At 43.0% G+C, this 26,896-nt stretch overlaps 1 protein-coding gene and 1 long non-coding RNA gene across 4 annotated transcripts in view; one reads left to right on the forward strand and one right to left on the reverse strand.

Annotated features, from left to right (window-relative positions):
• Positions 1-25,296, forward strand: part of XYLT1 (xylosyltransferase 1) — a 204,390-nt gene extending 179,094 nt beyond the window's left edge. For 2 of the 3 annotated variants that reach the window (XM_069810039.1, XM_069810042.1), the window contains 6 exons: positions 850-1,066; positions 3,161-3,337; positions 5,342-5,604; positions 9,130-9,325; positions 15,310-15,643; positions 24,602-25,296. In XM_069810039.1, the coding sequence (XP_069666140.1) occupies positions 850-1,066; positions 3,161-3,337; positions 5,342-5,604; positions 9,130-9,325; positions 15,310-15,643; positions 24,602-24,924 (1,510 nt within the window). In that variant the 3' untranslated portion in view covers positions 24,925-25,296. The remainder of the gene's footprint in view (positions 1-849; positions 1,067-3,160; positions 3,338-5,341; positions 5,605-9,129; positions 9,326-15,309; positions 15,644-24,601) is intronic. The other variant, XM_069810041.1, reaches the window with a different exon arrangement.
• On the reverse strand, positions 19,126-20,616 carry LOC138690534 (uncharacterized). Its single transcript, XR_011329313.1, has 2 exons — positions 20,019-20,616; positions 19,126-19,419 (listed from the first exon to the last, which is right to left on the reverse strand). It is a non-coding gene; the product is annotated as an uncharacterized lncRNA (long non-coding RNA).
• Positions 25,297-26,896: the final 1,600 nt, after the last annotated feature.

A 26,896-nucleotide genomic window follows, 5' to 3' on the forward strand; every position in this document is an offset into this window, starting at 1 on the left:
CTATAACAGTCTGGTAAGCTAGCATTTATTATCGCTCAGAACATGCAGCATGTATTCAACACAGCAACTCAGCGTTGTTAACAGCGCTCAGCCCCCCATGCGAAGGCCTGTGCTAATTCATGGCTGCCCTGCTTCCCTTTCTGGGAAATAATTCTGAAAATGGAATAACGAATAGAAACCTGGATCAGCCAGTCTCAAAACATGTGTGGGCATCCAGTCCAAAGTGTTTTCAAACATAGATTGATTTTCAAACTCTTCTTTTTCTTCTTATATTGGTCTCAAATAGTTCATTTCCATAACTTTACAGTTCTGCAGTTGATCCTCTTATTCATGGTTCAGCAATAACAAAACATTGTTCCCCATAGACTTGAAAATGGAGCACACATACTCATTCTACAGCAAAGAGCAATGCAATTGTATTTCTTCCTAATTAACAATACTCCAATAGAAAAATTCATGGAATAATAACATAGGAGAAAATTGGTCGTTTTACCTTTATGTACGGTTTGCTGTTTTTCAAAAACTGTGCATTTATTTAGAGACAGAAGCCTATCACACAGATTCTGTTTAGTTCCTGTTCATGTTATGGTTCTTCTGCAGTGGTTTGTTAAGAGCAGAAGGTGTAAATGATGTTTAAAAGCAATCTGTTGATCTTTGCCTCTATAACTGAACGTATAACTGATTAATGATTTATTAAACCTCTCTACATTATTTATGAGTAGAACAGAAATATAAACAAGTGACCTTTTTATCCTTTTTTGTTTGAGAAAGTAGCTACTTTATTTATAGAGCTAGTGATGATAACAAAATACAAATTAACTTTTAATGACTGCTTTTGTATTCCCTCAGATTTATCAGAAAACAAGGACTGGATCGACTTTTCCTAGAATGTGATACCCACATGTGGCGCCTGGGGGACCGGAGGATCCCAGAAGGAATCGCAGTCGATGGAGGGTCGGACTGGTTTCTCCTGAACAGGAAGTTTGTGGAGTATGTCACTTTTTCTAATGATGACCTGGTAACAAAGATGAAGAGATTTTACTCTTACACGTTACTTCCTGCTGAGGTATGTGAATTCAAAGCAATCCCTCTCTGTGTTCAAAACTGCAACATTTGTGCTTGTCCCAAAGGTCACCGAAGTCAGAGGGGCTTCCACTTGATTTCGGTGGGCTTTGGATCATCCCACAGTGGGTAATGAGAATTTTACTCCCATGACGAGTAAGTCCTTTAGTGTTAGAACAACTTTTGCAGTTGTTTAGTTGCTTTGTTTGTTTGTGGGACTTTTTTGCAAGGAGTGGCTTTGTTTTATACTTTTAAGCCTATTAATCTATTACCGAACAACCAAAAGTCCAGCTGCCCTTTGCTCGCAAATTGTTCCTCCACAAAGCCTTTGAAGGCTATTAGAAATGGCGAATTGTCTTCATAAGTAGCTTTCCTCGCTATTATCCAGCCCTTTTCTTTAAAAATAAAAACCCTACAAACAAAGGTTTATTGTTCCGTTCAAAACTCAGCTAGAAGGCATAGTCACAAATCATTTAGATCACTCAGGAATCGCTCTGGCCACAAGTGATGCAGAAGGGGAGTGCACACCAGGATGGGTTTTCGTCTAGCATGCGGCAGTGTGTCAGGGAGATGTGCGTTATCTACAAATGGAGCACAGAGCCTGGCGGGTTGTCAGGCTGTGCTGCACCTGCCTCAGCAGGTACCTTGCTCCCCTGGTTTGTCGGGCTCTGCTCCCAGGCATAGCATGCAGCCATCCCAAGGCAAGACCTGATGACTGTCTTTAGAACAATAACTTACTTCCTTGCTAGTGGAACATTTTGAGGGATTTATGAGACTGATCTTGCAAATCTAGGCTTATTAGTTTGCAATAGAACACAGCAATTGTCATCTTTTGATACGGGTTTATTATTCCACACACATGTTGAATAATCTTGCTTTAATCCCATTTCTGTTAAAAATCACCTTTTGTCTCAACTCTGATAACCTTTTCATCCATTATCTAGGAGAAATTTCTGTATCATTATAAAAGGACACAGGGCAACGTGTAATTGGGTAGGGTTTTTTTTTCCTCTCGCTTGACTGAGAATGGATGCCTTTATGGGTTTAACCAAACAGTTCAAGCATAAAATCCATATTCACTGGGCTGTCATTTAACATTAAAAAGGGTAGGGGGATTATTTGGGGGCCAGCCGTGCTAATGTTGTGCTGGGTATTTATAGGTCTTACTATTGCTGATTTTAAAGAGAAGTCACTACTCCAAAAATCATCTTTTACAGGGCTAAATGTGATCATATTCCATAGCTTCTTCCTACAAGGTTTTCTTTGCAAGATACATATCTGGTTTCTTAAAATTGCGCTGCCTTCACTGACCTGTTAACCTGCTATATGAGTCCCCATTACACATGATTTATGTAATAGCTGATATTATGATGATATAATTAGGATAGCCCAATAGGAATTCCTTGCTGCCTTGAGTCAGCACATAAAGACTTATGATTTCAGATGTAATTGCAGGAGGCAGAATGCCCTTCTGGTGCCTGGGTTGAACTGTATATTTCAGAACAAGGCCATTCAACTAGCAATGCATTTTGGAGTGCTGGAGATAGAGACACCCACAGAAGAGCTGTCTGAGACTGTATTTTTTTCATAGTAACCGGGGTGATGGTGAAGGTTTGAGAATTGTCTTAGGAAACAACTTGAGATATATCATTAACACATTGCTCAGGAAAATAGTCCTAAATCTATTAGACCAGAGAGTAGCTTACAGAAGAGAAATAAGGGGAATTGCTCATACAGCTGAAATAAAAATAAAAATTCGGGCACCGGTTGCCTTTTCTGGAGTCCTCTGGACTCCCAATGCCCAAAGTTGGTCATTGCAGAAGTGCAACTATTCTGTGCCAGGTTATTGTAGCAAGGCCGCAACTGTATGTTATTGCAGTTTGGCTTGGTCTATAGTATGTTGTGATTTTTTCATGCTCTGTGGAATACATACATGTAGAGTGCTTTTCATATATGGCAGAACAATAGAGCTTGTTAATTTTGTCATTTTGAAAGAAAATAAGTCACCTGCATTAGGTTCAGGCCCATGGGCTGAAGTGAAGGAGAAAATGGAAGCCTGAGGAGCTGAATGCACTGATCTGCTCTGTCTTTCTTGCAGTCCTTCTTTCACACTGTTCTGGAAAATAGCCCGTACTGTGACTCCATGGTGGACAACAACTTGCGCATCACAAACTGGAACCGTAAACTCGGTTGCAAGTGTCAGTACAAGCACATTGTTGACTGGTGTGGCTGTTCACCTAATGACTTCAAACCAGCAGACTTCCACCGATTCCAGGTAACTGAAGCAGACCCTGATACCCGCAGAGAAGCTCTTCCCCCTCTGCTGGGGTGCGGAGAGTGGTCTGGCTGCATGGCTGCGGCAGGGAGTGGGAAGGGAAGCTTTTACTTCATCAAGCAAGGTGGAGAAAGAGGTGTGAGGAATCTCTGCTCTTAATTTCAGGAGAATAAAAGATTGGTTCTACTGTGTTTTGGCCCTTGAGACTTACCACTGTGTGGTAAGGTCACAAAGCAGCTCTTTGGACTACTTGGCATTGGTAGGTCTGCTGTGCTAGAAAGCAGGGAAGCTTGACACATCTCTCACTGTACCAATATTACTTGGTAACTCTTGTGAATTTATTGCAAAGGTTTTTTTCCAAAGTTCCAGCTCAGATGCTTTCATGATTTCATGAAGCTCCTGGCTTTCACTGTTAAGCAGTGGTTTTCATCATTGAAAAAAGCTTAAAAGTTGACTAGAGTGCCCGCTAGAGGCTTATGTAGCACAAGGCAAATCAATTTTCGTGATTATATTCATCAACAGGATTATGTTTAAGTTTATCTTGTGGTTTTGGGGACCAGAGTCATGTGGTTTCGATCACCCAGGCTTGGCAGCACTGCCTTAAAAAGTTAAATCGGTTACTCTGTGATACAGTTTCCTCAAGGCAGACATGAGAGCAAATCCTTGTGCTCAAGGGTGCACTCGGTCTCAAGACTGTATCTGGCCTGTGTATCTTCTATTAAGAATGAACAACCGCTTGTTTCAAGGTCACCAGATTTGCAATTCCATCCCTGCAGCTCCTCGGGGTTCCCTGCATAAAGCATGTTTGTTCAGGCTTTGTGTGGGATGGGGAATGTGTTACCCTACAGCACAAAAATGATGACTGCTCCGAAACAGAGATCTTTTCTTTATTGTAATGTGCTGCCTACCAGGCGCGGTTGAAGTCAGTGACACAGGCACTCACAAAAAGAGCAAATGGGACATTATCTAAGAGAGGCTCTGCTGCCCCAAACATCAATCCCAGGAAAGTCTCCAGCACAGAATAAATGGCAAGTCTTAAAAAATTCCTGCCAGTCTACAGAGGCTGACCTGCTCCAGGCTGGGAAAACAACCCACAACGACATTTCAGAAAACAATCAGGTAAACTGAGCTGCAAGGGAAAGTTCAAAATTAGAATAGATGTAAAGGCAACTTCTGACACTTGCCTGATGAGAGAGCCCCTCAGATGAACACATGGCACCAGAAGGCTTGCTCGCAGTTCCCACAGAGGCACAAAGCAAGCTGCAGAGGAGGAGATCAGAGAGCCCACAGCATGCACCATCTCAGAGTAAAACTGAGCATCCTCAAAAGAATTTTTCAACCATCTGGGGCACTTTTGAACTCCTCAGCCCCTCAGAACCCATGCTCAAATATGAGCAAGTCAGAACAAAGGCTTTTTAAAAGCCAGTGGTAGTTGGGTAGCATATAAACCCGTAATATACCCAAGATTGTGTCAAGTGCAGAGCAAAAAATCTGTACGGGACCAGTCAGAAGCTGAGAAACCTCAGCCACAAATGGCACCTCTCCCAGAGTCCTCTTACCACCTCGTAGCAGCAAATCCATACATGCAAAGTACTGCTCTGCCTTTTCTGAGCCCCTGTGCCACAGGATGCTTTGCTCGCTGCCTGACCACTAATAACACGTGCCAGTGCTGCGCCGTCTCCAGGCTAACACAGGGGCTTAGAGAGCGTTTCCCACCCCTCCCAGCACCTGGGAGAGCTTTCCAGAGCCGGGCAGCGGGCGGGGGGGGGCTGTTGGTATGAAGGGATTAGCACACCTACATTTTCATTGAGTAATTACGTAGTTTTTATCTGAATCTTAACAACACTCTTAAGGACAAACGGTCACAAAGGTGGCCTTCTAAGTCACCTTTGCCCAAGGGGCAAACCAGTTCATGTCCTCAGCTCCAACCCATTGCTAAGGACAAAGTGTCATGGCTGAAAATGGGAACTCACTCCAGTGTCTTTTCCTTTCGTATCACCACAGCAGACTGCCAGGCCAACTTTCTTTGCCCGCAAATTTGAAGCTGTAGTGAATCAAGAGATAATTGGCCAGTTGGACTACTACTTGTACGGCAACTACCCGTCTGGCACACCCGGCCTCCGGTCGTACTGGGAGAATGTGTACGATGAGCCTGACGGCGTGCACACCCTCAGCGACGTCGCCCTCACCATGTACCATGCATTCTCCCGCTTGGGCCTGCGGAGAGCTGAGACTTCTTTCCATGCTGCTGGAGACAACAGCTGCCGGTTAGTCTGAGTCTGTCTTTCTTCTTCTGGGTGTCTCAGGGGACACAGACTGGACTGCCGAGCACTGGTTCATCCACTTGGCTGTGCTGGCTGGAGCGTACCGTCACAAACAGGGCTCGGCAGCTGCAAGTGTACAGCGCTTATTTCCAGGAGTATTTATGCCCATAATAAAGCATTGGTTATTCAGGGTTGACATTATGTGACCTGTTAGCTGCACTTTTAAGGAGCTCCTCTCCAGCTTGATGAAGACTGACAGGATCCAGTTGGGCAGAGCTACCCCCACTGCTGTGTTTTCTTGATTAATTTCAGCAAGTGTATTATACCTGCAGCTCCTAAACCCTCCATGTGATTGCAGCAGAGGTCATGTTCACCTCTATTATGCTTACCAAAAGCAGAGGACAGGATTTCAGAATTAATCTGAACACAGGCAGGTTAATGGTCCTTGCTTGTTTGTTCCCCTGGGTGCATTCATGGAGTACAGAGAACTACTTGCTCAAGCTAAGTTTGCCTGCTTGGTACAGCTGGCTGTGCCAAAAGTGTTGCAACTGGTGGGATCCATTAGCATCAAATAAATGTACGTATGTATAACTATATATATATATATATATATAAAAACCCCTATATATATATATATATATCAAATAGAAGTCCTTATTTTTTAAAGGGAACCCCCCCTATATTCCAGATTCCTTTTTCACCTACAAGCCTAGCAAAGAAGAATTCAGTCTAAAAAGGATTTGAAGGAAGAATTCCTGGAGTTAGACTTTCACAGAAAAGGCTCTTTTCATGGTAGATGTTTGCTGCCTGCAAACACATCTGAAGCCATTTACGTTCAAAGCAGAGAGGGTTCATCTTTTAAAGGCTTACTTTACAGTCTCTTTAATTCCTTCTTCAGAATATATTTTTTTGGACCTTGCCTTTTTTTTTTTTCTAATAGAAAACACATACAGCCTAAGTCAGCAAATACTGAAGACACTCCTTGTGCTTTGACGGATGGACTTTGCCCTCCTTGTGTTCTCAAGAGGGAACCAAATGCGCCTTGACCTTCCTACTCGGTCACAGAATTGCTGAGCAATGTCCCATTTAGAAAGATGTGGCAATAAGTGATCCAGATTCCTATTACAGCTTTGCCAGTAAAGGTTACCAGTGCAAAGCAATAAAAGATCAATAACAATTAGATAGAAATAATCACTAGTAACATGCTTTCCTTATATGAAATAAAGGCAGACCTAAAGAAGTCCTGGGTCATTTGTCCTGCAGGGTGAAGCCAGCAGAGAGGATGGAAGCTATGTATAACCAGTACTGAAATAATTTGACTATTACTTTTGTGCTTATTCCTTTTGTCAGTGTTCTGAAGATGATTTATATCAATAATCAATTTCATTTCTGGGGAGCTTTTCATTGCACAGGAGCTCAAGGTGCTTTTCAAGCTTGCTCAGATTATAGATAGGGAAGCCATGTCATCCGCCGCTGATTGCAGCTGCCTCTGGGATAAAGCTCCTTTACAGTAGGCTGGAGCCTCACGAAACAGTGCAGGGAGGAATTGCAAACAATGATATGGAGTGGAGGCTTCATTTTCGTACCTACCTGAGCCCCCTCAAAACACTGTGAGTCAGCGTGCAATTTAAATCACAGAAGGGTGGATAATCCTCAGGTTTATGATTCGCCTCACTTCTCTCTTGATACTATGTCATCTTTCTAGGTGTATGCATATATACCCTTCCTCTTTCCCTCTCGTGATTTTGCATGTCTCTAATGCAGTAATGGCAGGGATCTATTTGGGATGAGCACCTCGACAGTATTCCCTTGGCTGTTAGGGCTAACAGCAGCACAAAGTTAGCTGATATTGCAGTCACCGCCCCAGCTCATTTCACACTGCTGCAGGTGCTCTGAGGAAAGCCTCTACTGCTTCGGATCACATTTGGAGTCAATCCCATGCTGCCACCCGCAGCGGCCCAGGAGACTTTTATAAGAGAAGCTGCCTCGCACACTTTTCTAACAAGGGCTAGCTCACAGCCTCAGAAAGCCATGCCCCCCGCAGACTGCTCTGGTACCAAATTAGACTGTGTATCAGCATCTTCAGTGGAAGCAACATTAATGTGTGATCGAGATTTAATTTATTTCTCTCCAACTCTAGGCATTTTTAGTCATTGCTGCCAAGAGACAATTTACTCAGACTATTTCAAGGATATTGTAAATATTTGCTGCTGCACACATATAAACCAGGAGGCCTTAGTACTCAGAACAGAAGTCAGATTGTTGCTGGTATTGGCTGCGTAGCTTTGCTGTGTTTTTGCTCAGTCCATCAGTGCTGGCCCTGTTTGTAACCCATCTTGTTATGTTTATTTCTAAAGCTCTAGAGACTTCCTTCTGGGTGTTGCTGGTTTCATGTAATGGAAAGTCCTTCTTGGTTAGCTCCTCTTAGTGCTTATGTCTTGAGATGTAATAACTAGCATGAGGAGTCAGACTTAGCTGACTTGGCTGGGAGGGTGTGATGCTGGTTGGTTTTACATGTGTTGCAAACACACTTGTTTCACAGTTAATGTCAGTGCTGTGAAGTAGCAAAATATTTGATTTCAGAGCTATGAATAACACGTTTTTAATTATTTATGCATCCATATGTACACAAACATCATTACGGATGTTGCTGAGACAATAGCAGACAATTGACCGTAAAGTTTTATTATTTGAAACCACGACTACAATATCTTTAAATCCGAACTGTAACTGAAAGCTTCCAAATCTCCCGATGAGAGGTTTTTCCTGTTTGTTTGACCTTTTTTCAGTTTATTTTTAATTATGAGTAAAAAATACACAGCAAAAGCAACCTCAAATCTTTAAGGAATGTGAAGTTTATTTGCTAAACTAAAGGAGACCTAAAATGGGGACGGGGTCCTGGTGTCCCTCGCTGCAGTGGCACGCTACAGAGCACTGCCCTTGGAGAATCGGTTGGGGATCAGATTTATATGCGGGGAACGGAGCGGGGCATCAGCTCGCCTGTGCCCGGCCTCGCAGCACCCTCTGGTGTCCCCAGCCTGCTGCTGTCCCACAGCAAGCGAGGGCGGCACTGCCCTTGCCAGGCATCTGTAGGGACTAACCCTGCCGAAGGCAAAAAAAAGAAGGCCACCTGATTTGGAGCAATAGACGCATTTCTTGAACATCGTTTATCCTAGCGAACGGTGCTGCAGCCTAACAGTGTGTATTTCTGGGTGGCACTTTTTACCCAGAAGAGGTGGTAAGGGAGGGGAGTTTTCTGGCATGCAGAGGTATCTCCTAAAGAGCTTAGAGCTGCGAGTAAGTTCTAAATGAGCATATATTCTTAGTAACATTTTTTTATGTTTCAGGGTAATTGGAACAGCCTAAGAATATTTGATAATGAGTCATGAACACATTTGAAATCTCTTAATGTACAGTGGTGAATTTTCTAGTTGAAATGAATGCTTTTTAAGCCATTAGCTCCAAGTAAATGGAGATTTCATGTCTCTCTTGTGTAACTGATGAGCGTGTGCGTGTGCTGTTTTACAGATACTACCCCATGGGCCATCCAGTTTCCGTCCACCTTTACTTCCTTGCTGACCGTTTCCAAGGCTTCCTAATCAGACACCACGCAACCAATCTGGCTGTCAGTAAACTGGAAACTCTGGAAACGTGGGTGATGCCCAAGAAAGTCTTTAAGATCGCAAGTCCACCAAGTGATTTTGGAAGGTTGCAGTTCTCAGAGGTAAGTATTCGTAGCCACCTATGCACAATATCACGAGCCTCTGGAGGGATTGCATACTAATTCAGCAGCCTTTGGAAACTGTATTTCCATGTAATTTTTAGGTGAGAGTGGCTCTCTAGCATAATGCACATCCTCTTCGTTGAAGGAGATACTGTTGTCAGTTCAGATCTGTGGTCAACCCTCACTTCTTACGTTACTCTGAGTGTCCTCACTCTTGTTCTGAGAAAAAATGGAAGGTATTTGCCGTTGTAACAGGGGTTCAGTAACTTAAAAGTTTTGTGACTGATTGTTGTGAGTGCTGTGAGAGATACCTGGGAAAAATGCCATGTTTCTGCAGCTCCAGATGTGAATGGGTATGGGTAAGCATTCCTCTCAAGAGTATGCTGAAAAAAACCTCACAAAATTAGTGATAGTCAGGCACCAATGCCACATGTGAGCAGAATATTGATGTTGTAACACAAAAGAGAAAATTCTCACAGCGGTGGCTGAGGTTTCCCCACAAATCCTGTTATTTCTTCTAGGAATTTGTCTCGGGATCTGACACAGAGTGTAAAAAAAGTACCCTAAAATATATCAGGAAAGTTGACCACTAATAGAACCTGACATCTGTGTTCTGTTTTAAAGATATAACTGTCTGAGTAGTTAATTTCATGATTTTTCTTGTTAAGCCACAAATTTCAATTAAGGTATAAAATTGATTGAACAAATGTGTTCTAGTCATTATGGCTAAGTCCATAAATTACTATCTTCTTGGGCAATTAAGAAATGCCTAGGTAGGATTCAGTGTTTTGGTGTGCATGGCAAATCCATGACACTAATGTGCCATTAAAGAGATGGATGGAAAGTGTGTTTCATTTATCAATGTGTCTGATGGTAGGCTTGCCATTTCATGCAGTGATAAATGGTCATACAAGCTTTAATTCTTGTGATTTGTAGGAGTATTTCTGCTGTTTATTTGGTACTTTTAATCTGACTTTCATCCTGATGCCTGCTCTGGGTCTTTCTTTTGAAAGCAACCGAGCTGGCAGCAAGAAGAGTTTTTTTCTAATTCTGTGATGAAAAGAAATATATCGATCTCTGTATTCTGGAACTCAAAAATACTTAGAAAGACTACGTCTGACTTCTGACAACTGCAGCTGACAGAAGGAAACACACCTGGGACCAGAATTTACTCGCTAGCCACTTGCCAGGTCCCCCCTGGCCCCAGTGCACCTTTTTTTCCCCAAAACTAGCCCTGCGGCAAGCATGAGCCTGACTGATGATGTCCTGCAGCAGCAGTGCCCGGTGTCAGCCTCCCCTGACAGGGGAGGTGGTGGCATGTGGGTGGCCTCTTCGCTGCACTGTGCCCACAGCTCTGTGGAGTGTGTCGCCCTGCAGGGAGGATCCCCGGATCCCACGGGACTAATGAGCTGCTCTTCATGGCCTCATAGACCACAGCTGGTCTGTAAGCAGCCCTGTAGGAACTGCTGCTGCAGTGAAGCTGAGTGAGTGCAAAGCATGGGAAGGATTTAATCAGTGGTGAGCTTTTTCCAGGCTAGGGAAACATTTTCTTCTATTTGAAATGCACAAAAAGAGTTTTAGTGGCTGCTTACTTGTTTTCATTATTTCTTCTTGCCTAAACTCTTTAATTATCCTCTCCTTTCATAGATGATTCATATTTTAAAAGACCAGGAGGTACAAAGTAAATAATTTAATCATTTCTTAATTGTTTATTTTACTTTCTGCCTTCCCTTGGCCTGCAGGCATCTCTGCCTCTGAGCCAAATTATTCTCTCTGTTACCCTGGTATAAATCCAGCATTAACCTCTTCAGCTTTAGTGTGGCTGGAAACCCTCTGATCTGTTACTGCTTATTAAAATGCCACTTCTTTGTCAAAGTCCAGCAAGTGTAAGACAAACTTAGCAGTTCAGCTGAGATGAGGGCATCAATGTTCACAGGTTAAGCACCAGAAAAGAAAATTAAGATTTGTGCTTATTGGGACACATAAGTGCTGGTTCTTCAATAACTTTCACCCCATGATTTGGCAGAAATTTAAAACTGAATGGGACCTTTTTAGCTGGGAGCTTTCTTCCCTCTCCCAGCTCACACCGACAGGGCCAGCAGGAAGAGCACAAATATGCTGCATCGAATGTGCTCCCAGGTATATTTGTGACCCTGATGCACGACTGAAATTGCAGCAGAGATGACAGGATCTCTCCAGTCAGCCCTTCTGTGCTCTGCTCTTTTGCTTTGCTGCGCAGACTTTGCTTCCCAAGTAGCAGATTTTGCCATACACCACGTAAAGACAAGTGGAAAAAAATCAGCCGGCTGGACTGCCTAACGGCCAGTGGGGTTAATGATAGCATTTCAATGGCACACAGCTCCTGTACTCAGTCTTGGGCTGAGTAAAATAAAATAAACTTACAGGAAATCCAAGAGAGACGATTTCTAAGCATGAAACACCCACACCTTCTAAAATTGGCTTGTGCACAATGTACACAGTATGTATCCTACCAGCCTGGGTTCATGACAACTTTACATGGAGGGTAGAAGATTGATTTGCTGTACAGTACTAAAAGTCTCAGCTCACCGTATATCAGTTGAAAACTAAGTTCATTTCTGGTCTTGTTAAGACTTGTGATTCATCACAGAGAATAAAATAAACTAGGTGGCAGGCAATTAGTGTGCATTGTGTGAACCTAATGGTCCTGGTTGTAGTGAGCAATGAGACACAAACCCATAATCAAGACATAATTTATCTTGGGAAAATTTTATCTTGGGACTGAACAGAGATAGAAACAGCGGTTTTAAGCCAATGAGAGAGTTCCAGCTTTCCAAACATACCCTGTGCACAGTGCCTGCTCTTGAAACCCCAAATCATAGTGATTAAAATAATGATGTGGAAAATGTCAGTTTCTGTGCCACATCCCTTCATAATTTATCAGATATTCATTACTGCTTGATTCCATCCCATGCTTGGTGTATTCCATTTGAAAGTGAAAGCCTACTTGCAATGTTTTAAGGGGCTATGAAAAATATTGTAGGACTGTAGTATCTCTTGGCCTGTAAAATCAGACATCTCAGTACTGGGAACTCAGCTGTGCAGAGTTCAAGGGAAGATGTATAAACCTCTAACTAGTGCTTTAAGTAAAATTCCCTTTAAAATACTGTGCTTCTGAAACCAGCTTGTACTGTAAACTGTGCAGCATGGAAAAGTATGTCCCCCAGCTGAAAACTGGACATAAAGGGCAGATGCTGTAAATAGATGTGTGCAGCTCCCTTCCCTTCCCTTCGGGGCCTGTGGTACGCAGCCCGAAGCGGTGTCAGCACCTTGTCTGGTCTGAGCCCCGGCTCGGGGCCATGTGTGGTGTTGCAGGGTGCCCAGGTGCCTGCCTTTTGCCTTGCTGAGGGCCTGATCTGTTGCACCCTGACAGTGGTGTTGTGACAGGCTCTCAGGGGGAGCAATTGCCACCAGCATGAGAATTGTCCCTTCCTCCCCTTCTTCTCCTGCCCTTTGGCTGTAACTTTTGGTTTACATTAGGGAACCCAGTAAGATGCCTGCTTAAAGCTTAAAAACCAGCCAACAATTTTGTTGCAGTTTTTCCCCAAAAGCAACCTTGGCTCTTCTACAGTCCACTCTAATAAACCTTTGCACATGTGAACACTTCTCAACATCTTTTGCGCAGCCTGGTGTTGAGCAGTGTCACCTGGAGGCTGGAGCCTGGGGACTGTAACTTTCTGATTTCTTTTCCCAGGGATGAGAGACTAAAGAGGCGGAAATAGTTGGATGTCAGGGAGGAATGTTTAATTTTTGAGGATGAAGTAAGCTTTCTTCAAGGAGTTCTTCAGTAAGAAATATCGAATGTGGTGGAAAGAGCTTCCTTATAGGCTTTTCCTTGCCCAAGAGGGTATAGATTTGTTTCACATGTTGTGGCTTTATTATTTCCAGGTCCCTTGAGCTCCAGTAGGTGTGACATGGCTGCGCTCGGTGGGGGTTGGCGGAGTAGATAATAAGAACTGGTCAGGAAATTTTCTTTCTCAGCTTATTTCCATACATAGTCAGTCAGTCATGTCAGGAGAGTACGCACTGACAGCTCCTCGAGGCAGTCGATGCTTGGGTCTGATATCTGGGCTACACTGTCTGGTTTGATTAGCTGGTGTGCTAGGTGAAATACCTCTGAAATACCAGCGATTCTGCTGTGTTGATTGCAGAGTAGTGGAAGGCTCATTTTGTCTCATATTCTGCAGTGTCATAGTCCGGTAGGAGGAATTTGTATGATGACAGATGGATTTAGGACGGTAGGTTTTTATTCTACTGGCCTTGTAGCTTTTTGCTTGCAGTCCTCCTGTAATTTGTCTTCCAACCACAGTGATTTATTTAGAAGGCATTGGGGACTGGACAGTTTCCAGTATAGGTATCAGTGGTAGTAGGCATCAGGTAATTGTTATGTTTTACGGATTTAGGGGGATTTTGGCATTATGTTGGAACCACTTATTCTTTTATGAAATAAGATGAAATCCAGAAGAAAAATCTCTGAAGCAAATGAGCTACAATTATTTGTTATGCTTTCCAGAAAGCAGGTTCTGACCATACCCATGTGAGGTGAAGATTAGGGACAAGGACAGCTCTGTGTGGGGGAAATCTTCAGTATCCACGTATGCTGAAAGAGGGGATCCTGTCTGTGTGTGCATGGGCCTCTGGAGACTGCTTGAGAGAATCCCATGGTTTCTGTATAGGGAACAAGTCAACTCCTAGGTCATCTACACTGTTTGTTTGGAGATTAAGGCCAAAGAAGACCTGAAGGACTATGAGGGCATTCAGTACCAGGCTGGCCAAAACATTTATATGTCTCTCCAAGGAATGACATCAGATGTCTGCTTGCCAAAAGGAGCCAAGGGGTTCTCCTGTTCTTCACTTCAAATGGGGTCCCTCAAATCTTTTTGTGTTTGATATTGATCACTTTTGATTTGGGATCATGGGAACGGGACCTCATGGGACAAGCAAGGTGGGCACTTCCTCCAAAAGCAAATCTGCAGCCTTCAATACTGTGGTCCACCAGGCTGGCTTCTTGAGAATTGGCAGAAGTGGTTTGTTAACGGTCAGCCTCATAAACACATGCTAGATTTAGTGTTGGGACAGTAAAAAGCCTTTCAGTTGGCCTAAGAAGGCCAGTTACTGTATTTTCACACTATCTGTTCAGAGATGCTTATTTTCAGTAGTGTACAAGTATTAATGGCAACAGCCTGTAAGCTTGTATCAACCCGTGGCTTATGGGTGAACCATTAAAATTCATACAAAGAGCATTGAAATATGAAAGCTGCTAGGAAAAAGAAAGGTCCATTAAATATTTACACTAGATTGTGAATCAGCTGCTTTACTGTTAGTTAGTGAATAAATAAAAAACAATGTCACTATTATGACAGTAAGAAAAGAGTTTACCAGAAATAACTTCCCACATCAGGCAAGAAGGGAGTGCAAGGAAGACAGCATCTCATGGATAGAGATTGTAGTGAAGGACCTGATATGACTTGTCCTAAAGTCAGCAAAAGCCTCTTCCTTGGTCTTAGCAGTAACTGGGTAGGTCTCTACTGCAGGGTGTGTCTCTGAAACGTATAATACATTTTCATGACCCAGGAGATGATGGGTCATATTTTTTTCTATGTATAGCCTGTGTTCAGTCACTAGGCTTGGTCCTTTATTGACTGCTTCCACGTGGAGGAAAAGGAGAGCTGCTAGAGCCTGTTATGTCACTCTTAAAATAAATAAAACCTTTATATCAATCAAAAGTGGACAGTTGGACCAAAAAACCAAGCCTTGCATTCAAGGTTGTCTCACAATTTGTGTACACATTATGATCTTAGGTTGTGTTGCCATCAACCTTTTTATGTATGCATAATTCATGTCATTAGAGAAATATGATTTGTGTGTCTTGAGCCCTTATTTGATGTAAGGGTCTTAGATGCTTACAGAGATGAAGTTAGCAGCGATGTGGTCTTTGATTTCAGATTGGCACCGAATGGGACGCCAAGGAAAGGCTTTTCCGGAATTTTGGAGGACTCCTCGGGCCAACAGATGAGCCAGTTGGCATGCAGAAATGGGGAAAAGGCCCCAACGTCACCGTTACTGTCATTTGGGTGGATCCTGTTAATGTAATTGCAGCAACGTATGACATTCTTATTGAATCCAGTGCCGAATTTACTCACTACAAACCACCTTTGAATTTGCCCCTGAGACCTGGTGTCTGGACAATAAAAATTCTGCACCACTGGGTACAAGTAGCTGAAACCAAATTCCTTGTTACTCCTCTCACCTTCTCTAATCGGCAGCCTATCAAACAAGGTAAGTTTTATTACTTGGTACAGGAATAATACAGTTACTGTGTCTGTATTCACTCTAAAGGCTGCTGTTAAAAATGAAGTAGCACTGTATTGGTAAAGGAGAAAAGAAAAGAATTCTATAGATACTAAATCAGAAGAAATTGTTGCACTAAGACAAGCGGAAGTGTCTGTATCCAGTCTGTAAAACACAGCCACTTTGAACAAAAGGCTATTTATATCTTTAAAGTATGCACAGTTCAGAATCCAGAGAACTTCAGACTCTCAGTAATCTAACAGCAATCATAAAAGCCATCATGTAGAAACAGAAAGAAAAATGGACCTTTCTCTGCTGCTTTTCATTCACATTTGCTCATCAAGAGTTACAGATGTTTGTTATAAAACTGTAACAAAGTCTATGTGTTTAATGATAAACGCATTAATACACAAAATGCTGAACTAGATGAAATTACCCTAGGCCAGAGCTCACCTGACCTATTGTCAGGTCCAGGCATTCACTCTTGCCTGATACCTGCCAAAACCTGCTCAGTACATACCAAACAGTTGTGTTACAGAAATATCTATGGATACAGCAATCCCAGTAAGTACACTGTCAGACCCACGCTGACATTTTTAGAAAGCAACCAATTTCTTCCCTGCCACGGCAGCCCTGAGCCATCCGAATACAGAGGTCATTCTCGGGCTGGCAGCGTCTACAGGCTCCAGCAGCAGTTTGCACTGGCCTGGGCATTGTTTGAGCATTAGGGTCTTCAGCCAGTGCCGGGGGCACTGGGCTGGGAGAAGAGAGAATGCTTTGTAGCCATACCTGTTTCCTTATTCAGTAAGATCAAAACAAGTTTGTTGCTATGAATATCTTTACCATTCCTCTTAATGTGCTCAAGTGCCTCCATCTGCCCAGTATTAATATTCATAACTTTAGACATCTTAAATTTGCTAGATACATGAATGATCCTATTAAGTTTTCAGAAGTTCTTCTTCCTGACAAGGCAGCAAATAAACTGAGTCAGGCATTTACCTTCCAGCATAATGTGCTGCTTCTGTAATGCAAACACCACCAGACAACTGCTGAGAGCTAATGCGGCCCTTATCTTGCTCAACAGGAGCTTGATTCTACATATTTCTCAGCAGAAGAGCTAACTTACTGATTTCTTCTAACATTTGGTGGCATCGTTTCTTAAGCAGAAACTAAACTACCAACAACCTGCTGCTGTTATTAGCTAATAGGCAATGATAAATTGTGAAGAAACAATGTGTGGAAGGAATACATTTTTAAAGTTTGAGGCAACCTACTTCTAAATGCAGCTGTTACTGATCGTCTCCTGGAAATTAATGAATTCCATGTTCTTTGGTAATTTAACAGTCAAGGCATAAATTGGATGGAAAATGTGTCATGTAGCCAGCAACCTTGCTGCTTTTCCCTATAACATGAGAGTCCTGTGGACACTTAAGCATGTCTCAGACTTCAACCATGACCCCACACTTTATGGTGTAAAGGCAAAACTCCCTTTGGTCCAAACTCTGAATCTGAAATAATTCCACTGAAATTATGGAGTTATGCTGTATTGCCCATTGATACACAGGGAGAAGATCTGGCTCATATTTTTTGTTAAAGAGCCCTGTTCATTCATATGGTAACTAGAACCTACTATTGGAATGAAGTATAAAGCTTGGGAACAGTATTATCTAGGAAGAAAGCCTCAGGAGTGATTTGCTACTGATGATGTGATGTATAATCTCCAGATGTCTGAGGCATGAAGGTAAAGAAGAAAATTAATTACAGGGGCAGATAGTGACACTCCACTGTAGTTAGAATTGTATTTAAAATGCAAATTCCTGTTTGGGTTTTTTAAGGCTTTCTGTCTCAGTGACACTATTGTGCGCTGTGCAGGCAATTGTCATTTAGCTTTGATTTCCAGCTTTTGTCAGTTTGTCACCACTTTATTATTTAAATATATTTTTCTCTGCCAAATAAAGGCATTGTGAGAGTATGACAGAAGAATTAGAACTTCTAAAAGAACAATTTCTGTTACTGTTGTAAACAATGCGAAAGCTGCCAAAAATCTTCTAAAATGAAGGAATAGTATTATTGTCTTAACCCTGAAAGTAAAACATACATCAGACTTAGCCAGGAGTTGTCAGCAGAAGAGGGGAATATGTTTTATTAGGGATTTCTTTAAAATTTTGTTCTTCCAACCACCCTCCTTCACACCCACCACACACACCCCAAAAAAAAGAGGGAAAAAAAAGCTATAGCTCTTGTCAGAAAGATTACTCTGGAAAGCAATTTGCTACTCCAGAAGCTTTTTGAATGACTGATACATTTCATACCACTTTGCATGTCATTTGCTTGATAATGATTCAGCCCGCTATGTCTCATATACTCCAGACATAGAAACTGGAGTCCACGTAGTTACATACAGAAAAATCTGTCCATGGTCTTGTGTGTAATTTGTTTGTGTCATTCTAAAAATCATTTGCACAAATCTGGCAGCAGCACAGCAGCCACTAAAATCTTGTATCTTGAGAGCATGGACATGACAACAGTCACTATATTTCCTAATTCCTTGTCTACACATCACTTCAGCATGGAGTACAACAAGGAAAAGTTGCTTTTGGCTTCCCAGCATCATGAAGGGAGCCATTTGCTCCTCTTTTGAATAATCAAAGCGAAACCTGTTCATTCCTGTATCGTGACTCAAAATTCATGATTACAATTCAGAATACAATTCAAGGCCAAGTGCAAGGTCCTGCACATGGGTTGGGGCAGTCCCAAGCACAAAAACAGGCTGGGCGATGAGTGGATTGAGAGCAGCCCTGCGGAAAGGACTTGAGATGATCAGAGGGCTGGAGCACCTCTCCTATGAAGACAGGCTGAGAGAGTTGGGGTTTTTCAGCCTGGAGAAGAGAAGGCTCTGGTGAGACCATATAGCAACTTTCCAGTCCCTAAAGGGTGCCTACAAGAAAGCCAGAGGGGGACTTTTTACAAGGGCATGTAGTGATAGGACAAGGGGTAATGGCTTTAAACTGGAAGAGGGTAGATTTAGATTAGCTGTAAGGAAGAAGTTCTTTTACTGTGAGGGTGGTGAGGCACTGGAACAGGTTGTCTGGGGAATTTGTGGATGTCCCATTGCTGGAAGTGTTGCAGGCCAGGTTGGATGGGGCTTTGAGTAATGTGGTCTAGGGGAAGGTGTCCCTGTCCATGGCAAGGGGGTTGGAACTAGATGATCTTTAAGGTCTTTTCCAACCCAAACCAGTCTGTGATTCTCTGGTTCTGTGAAAAATAAAAAAATCATGGCACAGCCACCAGCAAAGATGTTTTGTTTAGCCGTTTATAAAAACAGCATATGCAGCTAGTTTATTCATTTTTCTATTCCCATTTATATATTAATTTTGGCCTAAAGTCTGTGCATGCAAGTAAAACCATAAAGGAAAATCAAAAGCAGGTGTTTGATATTGTGTTGAGATAGGCATAACTGACAATGTAAATTGTTTTAAAAACACAGATTTATTGACCTTTTCAAAACGGAGATCAAATCTTACATGGAATTACTGAGTATGCTGGGAGGTTTGGGGTGTTTCCACTGTAAATGAGGTTTCCAAAGCTGTTTCAGTGGGAAGTCTAGAATCTAATGTTTTTTATCCTTTCTTGCTCCTCTTGCCCCTCTGTGTCGTGGTTTAACCATCCAAATCTGTGTCTATTTTCTCTAGTTTTGAGTTGTGTCATTGATCAGGTCTGCCTTCAGTAGATCTTCTGGCTTGAGAGTGGCTTCAAGTGTTTGCCTGGTTGGAGAAAGAAAAAAAGAAAAGAAAGGGAAGATTAAGTGAATTTGTGAGATAAATCATTCGGAGAAATCAGGTTCACTTGCTCCACCAGTGTCTCCTTCCCCCTACATCCTGCACAGCCAGATTCTGTTTTATTCTTCTTCTAAATGGTGATTTTGAGTTTCTCACCATATGGCTGAGTGTGTTAAAGCCGAGTACTCTGTGCTCATTGTAAGGACACGGGAGGGCTGCCAAGGACCAGCAGGATGCCCTGGGATTAAATTGTGCCAAGACAGAGAGGGAATGTAACGTGGAGGAGACAAAACAGGGAGAAGATCAGTAGAAAGAAGATCACTAGCCGTGATAACAGACAGAAATGGGGGTTTCTTGCTGCCTGCTTTAGGCAGCCTGAATTTAAGCACAGTTTGGAGACTCGAAGCCAGATGTCCAGGTCCCACGTGTAGGGACTGGAGAGGCAGAGCCAAACAACAGGTATAATTCAGAGCATTTAGCCAGCAGTTCACAGACTACAATCCAAGCTACCAAGTAGATTTCAATTCCTAAGAAAACAGTGAATTCAGTAGAGGTTGGCTCTGCGTCCACATCATCCCACTTACCTGCACTTCTGCGCTTTACAAAGTCCGTGTGAAGCAGTCATGCCAAGTGTGATCACACATGTCTCCCAGGGGCACTGAGAGGGGCAGAGAAAAAGCCAAAGCAATTTCTTTTTTAAATTTGAGTTTATATTCATGGCAAAGTTTCCACAGCGATCTCCCAGCTGGAGTGACTATAATGAGTTGTCACGCGTTTAATGTATAGTACCTGTTTCATTAAAGCTAAATAGGTTACTGTGAGCCAGTGGGCAGATTCACTTCTGCGGCAGAAAAAGCCCCAAACCTCAAGCTGATACTAAACACTGGATTGAAAATAAATAAATAAGTAAAACCATTCTTCCTTCAAACAAGGAGGGCAGTGAAGAAGAGCATCCTCCTTCTTTGCCTTAAGAGAGACCTTTCATGTTTGGTTCCTAGCTTGATCAAATGCCCCAGACATGGGGCTGGCTTCTGATCTCTGCTGCTCCAGGGACTGGGAGCCTTAAACGCCAGCTCCTGGTCCCTGTGCCCTCTAACTGCAGCCACTTCTTTCAAAGGCTTGACAGCATTAGCAGACATACTGCGATGCACGCATGCATCTCAAAGGCCTTTTAACCTAATCCATATTTATAGATCATCTTAATTAAGTATATACTGGGAAACCTTTGTTTTGCCATTGGTTGTTTGCAGTGGCTCAATCAATTCTAATTGCATCTATACGGATTATAAAGTGGGTGGCAACTTGTGTCAGAGCTGCTGTGATTTCTTTAAATTAACCAGAATTAACATGACGTGTTCTTGATAAATGCAGTAATAGCAGCACACAAGTGCATGACTGCAGAAGAGTAGACATGCCCTGGAATCCTCATTCCAAGAAAAACCCTGAAGACAGGGATTTGCTTTGAAATTTAGTTCAGATCCAGTTGACAAGGAGTCGATTAGCTTCACAATGAGCAAATGCAGCACTGTCTTGTTTGCTGCAAGAGAAAACAAACAAAATGTCAATAAAAAATTACCTCTTTGCCAGAGGGTTTCAACACAATTCAAGTAAAGAAATAAAGCTGTACATTCTGTGTTGCTTTAAAAAAACCACAGGTCTAGCGCCTTAATGTGTACCAAGGTAACCACATTTTTCATTCCTTAGCCCACTCTGTCTAAACTCATTTGCTTTTTCTGCAAAATGAAGAACAAACCCACACAAAAATGCTGAAATCCAAGGCTATGTGGCTGACTGTAGGCTGTGTATTTAGTCCAAAGAAGTTATATCAAGAAAAGTCTGTTGAGAAATGAAGTGCCTTCCCAGAGTGAAAAGCAAACAAAAATGGGGGACAAAAATAACTCATTTTTTTAAAGCCATAATTTAGAGTCAATGGAGTATATTTTGCATTGATACATGTCCTCCTGAAGTCAAAGGGCTATTTGGATGTGTTTGCTGGCAAAGAAATCTGGCTTAATGTCTGCAATTCAGCTAATTTTGAACTGGTTGCTCTAAGTGTACAGATTTACATGTCTAAACACACATCTCGTAGGGGCAAGCCTTACGTTCTTTATTTTTTCATGAGCAAGGACTGAAGTGTCAGTGCTTTAAAAGCATGCCCAGTAGCTCCAGCCTCCTTTTATACAGTATTTCAGGGCTTGGGATCCACACTGCCCCTCTCCTATCCCAGCCCAGTAAGTTATAGAGTCACGTCTCCTGTAGAGACATGGCGCTCTGTCATTCTTCCTTTAAGGCAAAGAGGAATAGCCTACATCTGCCATAGCTTGGATGAGCAGCATCCTCCTTACTTTCTTGTGTGAACTTTTTAACAAAGACTTGGAGGATCCAGGAGAGGGTTCTGGTTGAATCATCAGCATTTTCTATTGATTGAGATACGTAGCTCTGCAGTCAGATTGCTGTTACCCAGCTCTTTATAGGACGTGCAGACACCTAACTTGGGGTGTTCGTTCTGCTGTGGGGCCAGACAATCCCCTACCAGTACCATGTCAGGGTTTCATCATGTGTCACCTCAGAGAAGCACGTTTTCACTGCGCGCAGTAGTAGCCCTTAACACACTGAAAAACACGGTGGTGCCCTTAACACACCGAAAAACATAGTGGTTTGTTCCCTTTAATACTGTCCTCAGCAGTCTTTTTTTCTCCTATCTGCTGATGTTTGTGTGTGGCTTTTTAAAAAAGTTTCTCTTCAGTCCCACTATACGCTACTACTGTTGTACCTGCCAGCACGCCCTTGCAGCGCAGCCAGTTTGGGAGCAGAGCGTGGCAGTCAGTCAGTGCTGCTGCACAAAACAGCAGTGTGCTGGTGTGAAAAGCACAGCATGTCCGATACAATTACAGCAATAGCAGAGTGGAGAAATGTAAATGTGTTGAAGATGCTGAGGTTATCACCTTTACTTTAGCAAAAGCAGCCTACTGACCTTAAGGAACAAGGGTCACGCATAAAGATGATCTGCTGCATTGCCAAGCACTGGGTCCTACAGTTTCTGTAGATTTCATTCCTTCCAGTCCTGATAATCCACCAAGTCCTGAAGCCTGGAACAAGTGTGAGGCTGAGCCAGAGAGAAGAACAAGTTCCATTTCATCCTGTTATTTGTCTGAAAAAAGATCTCTCTTGTTCCATGCACTAAACACATGCACAACAGACTTTAATTCAACAAGCTTTCTGAATTGCCTGTTTCAATCAGATGATCCTGCTAGTAATGCCAACTCTTATTTGTTTGGGGATTTTTATTTAGAATGTTCCTATTTAATTAATATGTTGACAAACAGTCTTCCATATTTAATTGCTTCCAAAGGAGGAAATTTAATCATGTGTACTTGTTCTGTTTCTTAAACTGCAGTGCTTTGGCAGAGCACACTTCTGACATATGTGTGCATGGAATAAACTCATTTTGACTAGAGGTTATTGTGGATATCTACCACATAAAATAAAAAGAGGGGGTTAGATAAATGCAGGAACAGTTAAGTGATGTATAATGGTGATGGGGATGTGCCGAACTAATTTAATAGGGTATTTGAAGTAATGGACTAACACAGTATTTAACATTAAAGACTTCGCAAATGTAACAGTAAAGTTCCAATTAAATGTCCCTTTTCCCTCTAAATAAATGTACTGATTTATTGCCAGTGCCTGAGATACTGTCCTCTGCATGGAAGAAAGGACTCAGTGTCAGGCTGCAGTGCAAGCAGCAAGGACATGTGGAAAGAATTGTAGCCGTGAATATGTAATTCCTGGCCTCTAAACACTATCTGAGCGCAGTGGCTTTCCTACCCTGGGGCGCCCTGAATGGGCCCATTTTGTGTTCTAGACAGTGTGTATGTTGGCAGAGCTAAACAGATCCTCTGTGCTGCCGGAGCGAGGATGCTAGGGAAGTCAGCTGAGAACAGAAAGAAATGGCTGAAAATTTACTCCCAAGAAGCACTCAGCATTTTTGGAGGGTCCCATTCTGATTTTATGACCAGCACCTTGGTGCGCTCACAGAACTTAAGCAATCAGCCAGCCTTAGACAAGGGTGGTCTGACCCACAGTGTCCAATTCAAGGTCTTTGAAGGCATTGTCACAGCCTGACAATGATTTTTTACTGCAATATTAGAGATTTGTGGCAATGTACTGCATTTTTCTGAGATAGAAGAGTTACTGTAAGGAGAGCAACCACAGTGCAAAGAAAAGCGTCATTAGGAAATGGTCGTGATCCATTATTCGGTACAAGAGCTTGAAATATAATTGTAATGAGAGAATACTTTCCCAGCGAGACTGGAGCACTTCCAGGGATGATGCTGAGGCTACATGTGTTTCATCGTGGGTCCGGTCTGTCCAAGGCCATGGTGTTGTGCTTCCAGTGCCAGGAATGGCACCACCAGTTTTTGGAGGCAGATTGAGCTAACAAATGTTATGACTTCTCCACAGCACGGCAAGGTTCATCAGTTTAGGAAAAAAACAGGCTGAGATCTTGGCTCTTCCTCCTAGACAAATCAATGATAGCACTTGAAGGTCTGACGAGGGTCAGCAGCCTTCTCGCACCAAGCGTCCTTGAACTGTTTCCTAATTTCAAAGCACAGCCTTCTCTGAGTGTCCACAGGGGTATCTTCAGCTGTACGGGGCTTATCTCCCAGGCTTCTTCTGCCGTGAAAGAGGCATAATTAGCTTCTGAATGCAAAATGGGTTTCTCCTGAGGAGGAGCTGCACATTGATCAGGCTCCAGGTACAGGCAGGAGCTCGTAGCTGGGACGCCCTCGCGGCTGGGCCTGCCTTTTTGTTGTGCTGTGCAGAACAGCTCTGTCGTGCCTGGGCGCCCTACAGCTCTGGGGACGCCAGTGGTACGTGATGATAATAAGGACGACGCTACTTTCAGCCTCAGTGCTTCACCCTGCTAACGCAGCGCTTGCGGGGTTAGCAGCACGGTGAGTGGAGCTCGTAGTGGTGAGCGTGAGGAGCTGAAGAGCTGAGCACAGCCAGTTGTCCTTGGGATGCAGCGTGTCCTCAGTGCTGGGGGAATGGACTGTAGCACACCACTAACTTTTGCTTTTTGTTTGCTGTACCCTTAGATCCTGAAGGTTTGGGTTGGGTTTTTTTAATGCACTAACTTTTGGGTTTATTTCTGCATTTCCAGAGGAAGCCGTGAAGTATCACAGCGGGCCTCCAAAGAACGCGTACATGGAGCAGAGCTTCCAGGGCTTGAACCCCGTCCTGAACATCCCCATCAGTGCCGCCCGTGTGGAGCAGGCCAAGAGGAACGCGGGGCTCGTGGGCGCCCGGCTGGAAGCCTGGGTGGACTCTCTGGTTGGCAGCGTCTGGTCGGCCATGGACATCTGCAGTGCCGGCCCCACCGCCTGCCCAGTCATGCAGGGCTGCGCTCAGACAGCGTGGAGCTCCCTGAGCCCGGACCCCAAATCTGAGCTGGGCCCCGTCAAACCCGATGGTCGCTTGAGGTAGCATCTGGTATGCTCTCCTCCGGCATAGGTTTTTAAAAGGGAATTTAACCTTGCTCATATGTGAACTTCGCCCCAGAGTTCAGAAACCTAAGGGAACATTATAGTTTTTTGTTACTTATTGCAATATAATTCATTTAAAAAAAAAAAAAGTTCTGACAAGGCCTTTGGCACTGCCCTCTCCATCAGCTCTGTCAGGAGCAGCTCTGGTCATCCCGCAGCCTCTGCTGTCCGTGCGTCCCCAGCTGTACCACATGTACTGCACAAGCTGCCTCTGCGGGTTTCGAAACAGTAGCAGCAAGCCCTGGAGAGGGCAGTGAAGGAGCAGCTGCTAAAAGTGTTTTTTAAAAATAAATTTGTCTGTACCTCTGCTGTTTCATAGGCTTTCATTATTTTGCTACCATGAATAAATCACAGCAAAATTCCCTTCTGCTTAGGCTTCCTGGGGAGGTTGGTTATTCCAGGCTAGAGCCTGTATGGCCGCATTACCTCACAGAACATGAAATAATTATGGTACACCCTCACTTTTTTTTTTTTTAATAACACAGCTGGACTCAGCTAATGTCTGTTGTTATCCTAGTTAGAGAAAACGAGCAAAAGCAGAAACTTTCAGATTATTTCCAGAGATTTTTTAGGCTAATTTCATGATAAACTCTAAATGGAACCAGTGTTTTGCTATATTAGTCTTCTGTGTCTCATGCAGTCAGGTTCAGGGTCTGAGTGCTAGGAGTATTAGTTTAAAGAACTAGGAGGCATTTTGGATTTCAGCCCTTTCAAATCTGCAGGTTTTTTTCTAAATCCACCAGCACCTAAGCATTTTCGCAGACTTCCAGTACAGCAATTGCGTATGTGTAGGTTGGCGTTGGATTGTGATGTGTCTGCTCGCACCCTTTGCTGATTTTGCTCATGAGCCGAGCTGAGTTTTTTTCTCAGGCAGTGGGATTGCATGGAACCAGTATAATGGTAAAATTGGGACTTCAATCTGCAGCAACACATTTCTTCCCTAGTTTGAGTAGTGGCTAGTAAGTCTTAACACTAATTCCCTCCCTTAATCTCCTATCTGCCAGCTCTTCATGAAGAGGAGTCTTTCTAGGCTTGTGCAGGGCATCTGGAAGGCTGTGCAGGACATGGGTTCCTGACCAAAGCCACGAGCTGAATGTGAAGGAGAGCAATGCCATGTTTCTCAGTGCTTTTACTTTATTCTGTCAACAAACTGCCCTTGCCTGTCTTCAGAGTTTCTAGCAGGCTGCATCCTGTTTTAAATAGGCATGTTTCACATCATTTTAAGCTGCATTTTCTACAGTAGGGAAAAAATTCATTTACATTCCAAGAACTTTTAAAAATACAGGTTTTATATGCAGATTCATCTCCAACTGATGCATTTTACATTAGCATAAAACATGCACTTTGTTGTTGTTGCTGTGGTAATCTCTTGTTAACAACATAACCCAAAAAGGCTATTAAAAGCTCTTGGGTTAATTAGGGGGAAAAAATCCTATTGATGTAATAAAATAAGGTATCTCTTTACCCTTCTGTGTGTATGGCTAACTTTCTGCTGATGAGAGTTAAGCGTCCACATCAGTAGGGAAATAGACCCTTAAATCATTCTGTAATCGCATCTCACAGAAAGGTTGAATTCCCTTTTAAACAACAGTTGCAAGATGACCATAACACACAGATCCCAGTGGCTTGTAGTATCTCTCCCCGTAGTACCGGTTTAAAGCTATTTGCAGTTTGCTTTGGACTTGAAATTGCAGTGTCAGCTGTGCTGGCATTAAGGCAGACCATTGAAATGTTTATCTGGCACAAAAATGGATGCATAGAAGGAACAATTTAGGTATTTATTATTTATGTTTTAGTCAATGACTAATTAGTAGGTGCTGCTTTTGCAGCTTGAAGATTATGTTATCTTACTAACTGAAGCTGCCTTTATTAAGAAAAGGCCTTCCTCCCCTCACACCTCCCTTTCTTTTTTT

Source organism: Haliaeetus albicilla, chromosome 22, assembly GCF_947461875.1.
Source record: "Haliaeetus albicilla chromosome 22, bHalAlb1.1, whole genome shotgun sequence".
In the NCBI taxonomy this organism is placed as follows: Eukaryota; Metazoa; Chordata; class Aves; order Accipitriformes; family Accipitridae; genus Haliaeetus; species Haliaeetus albicilla.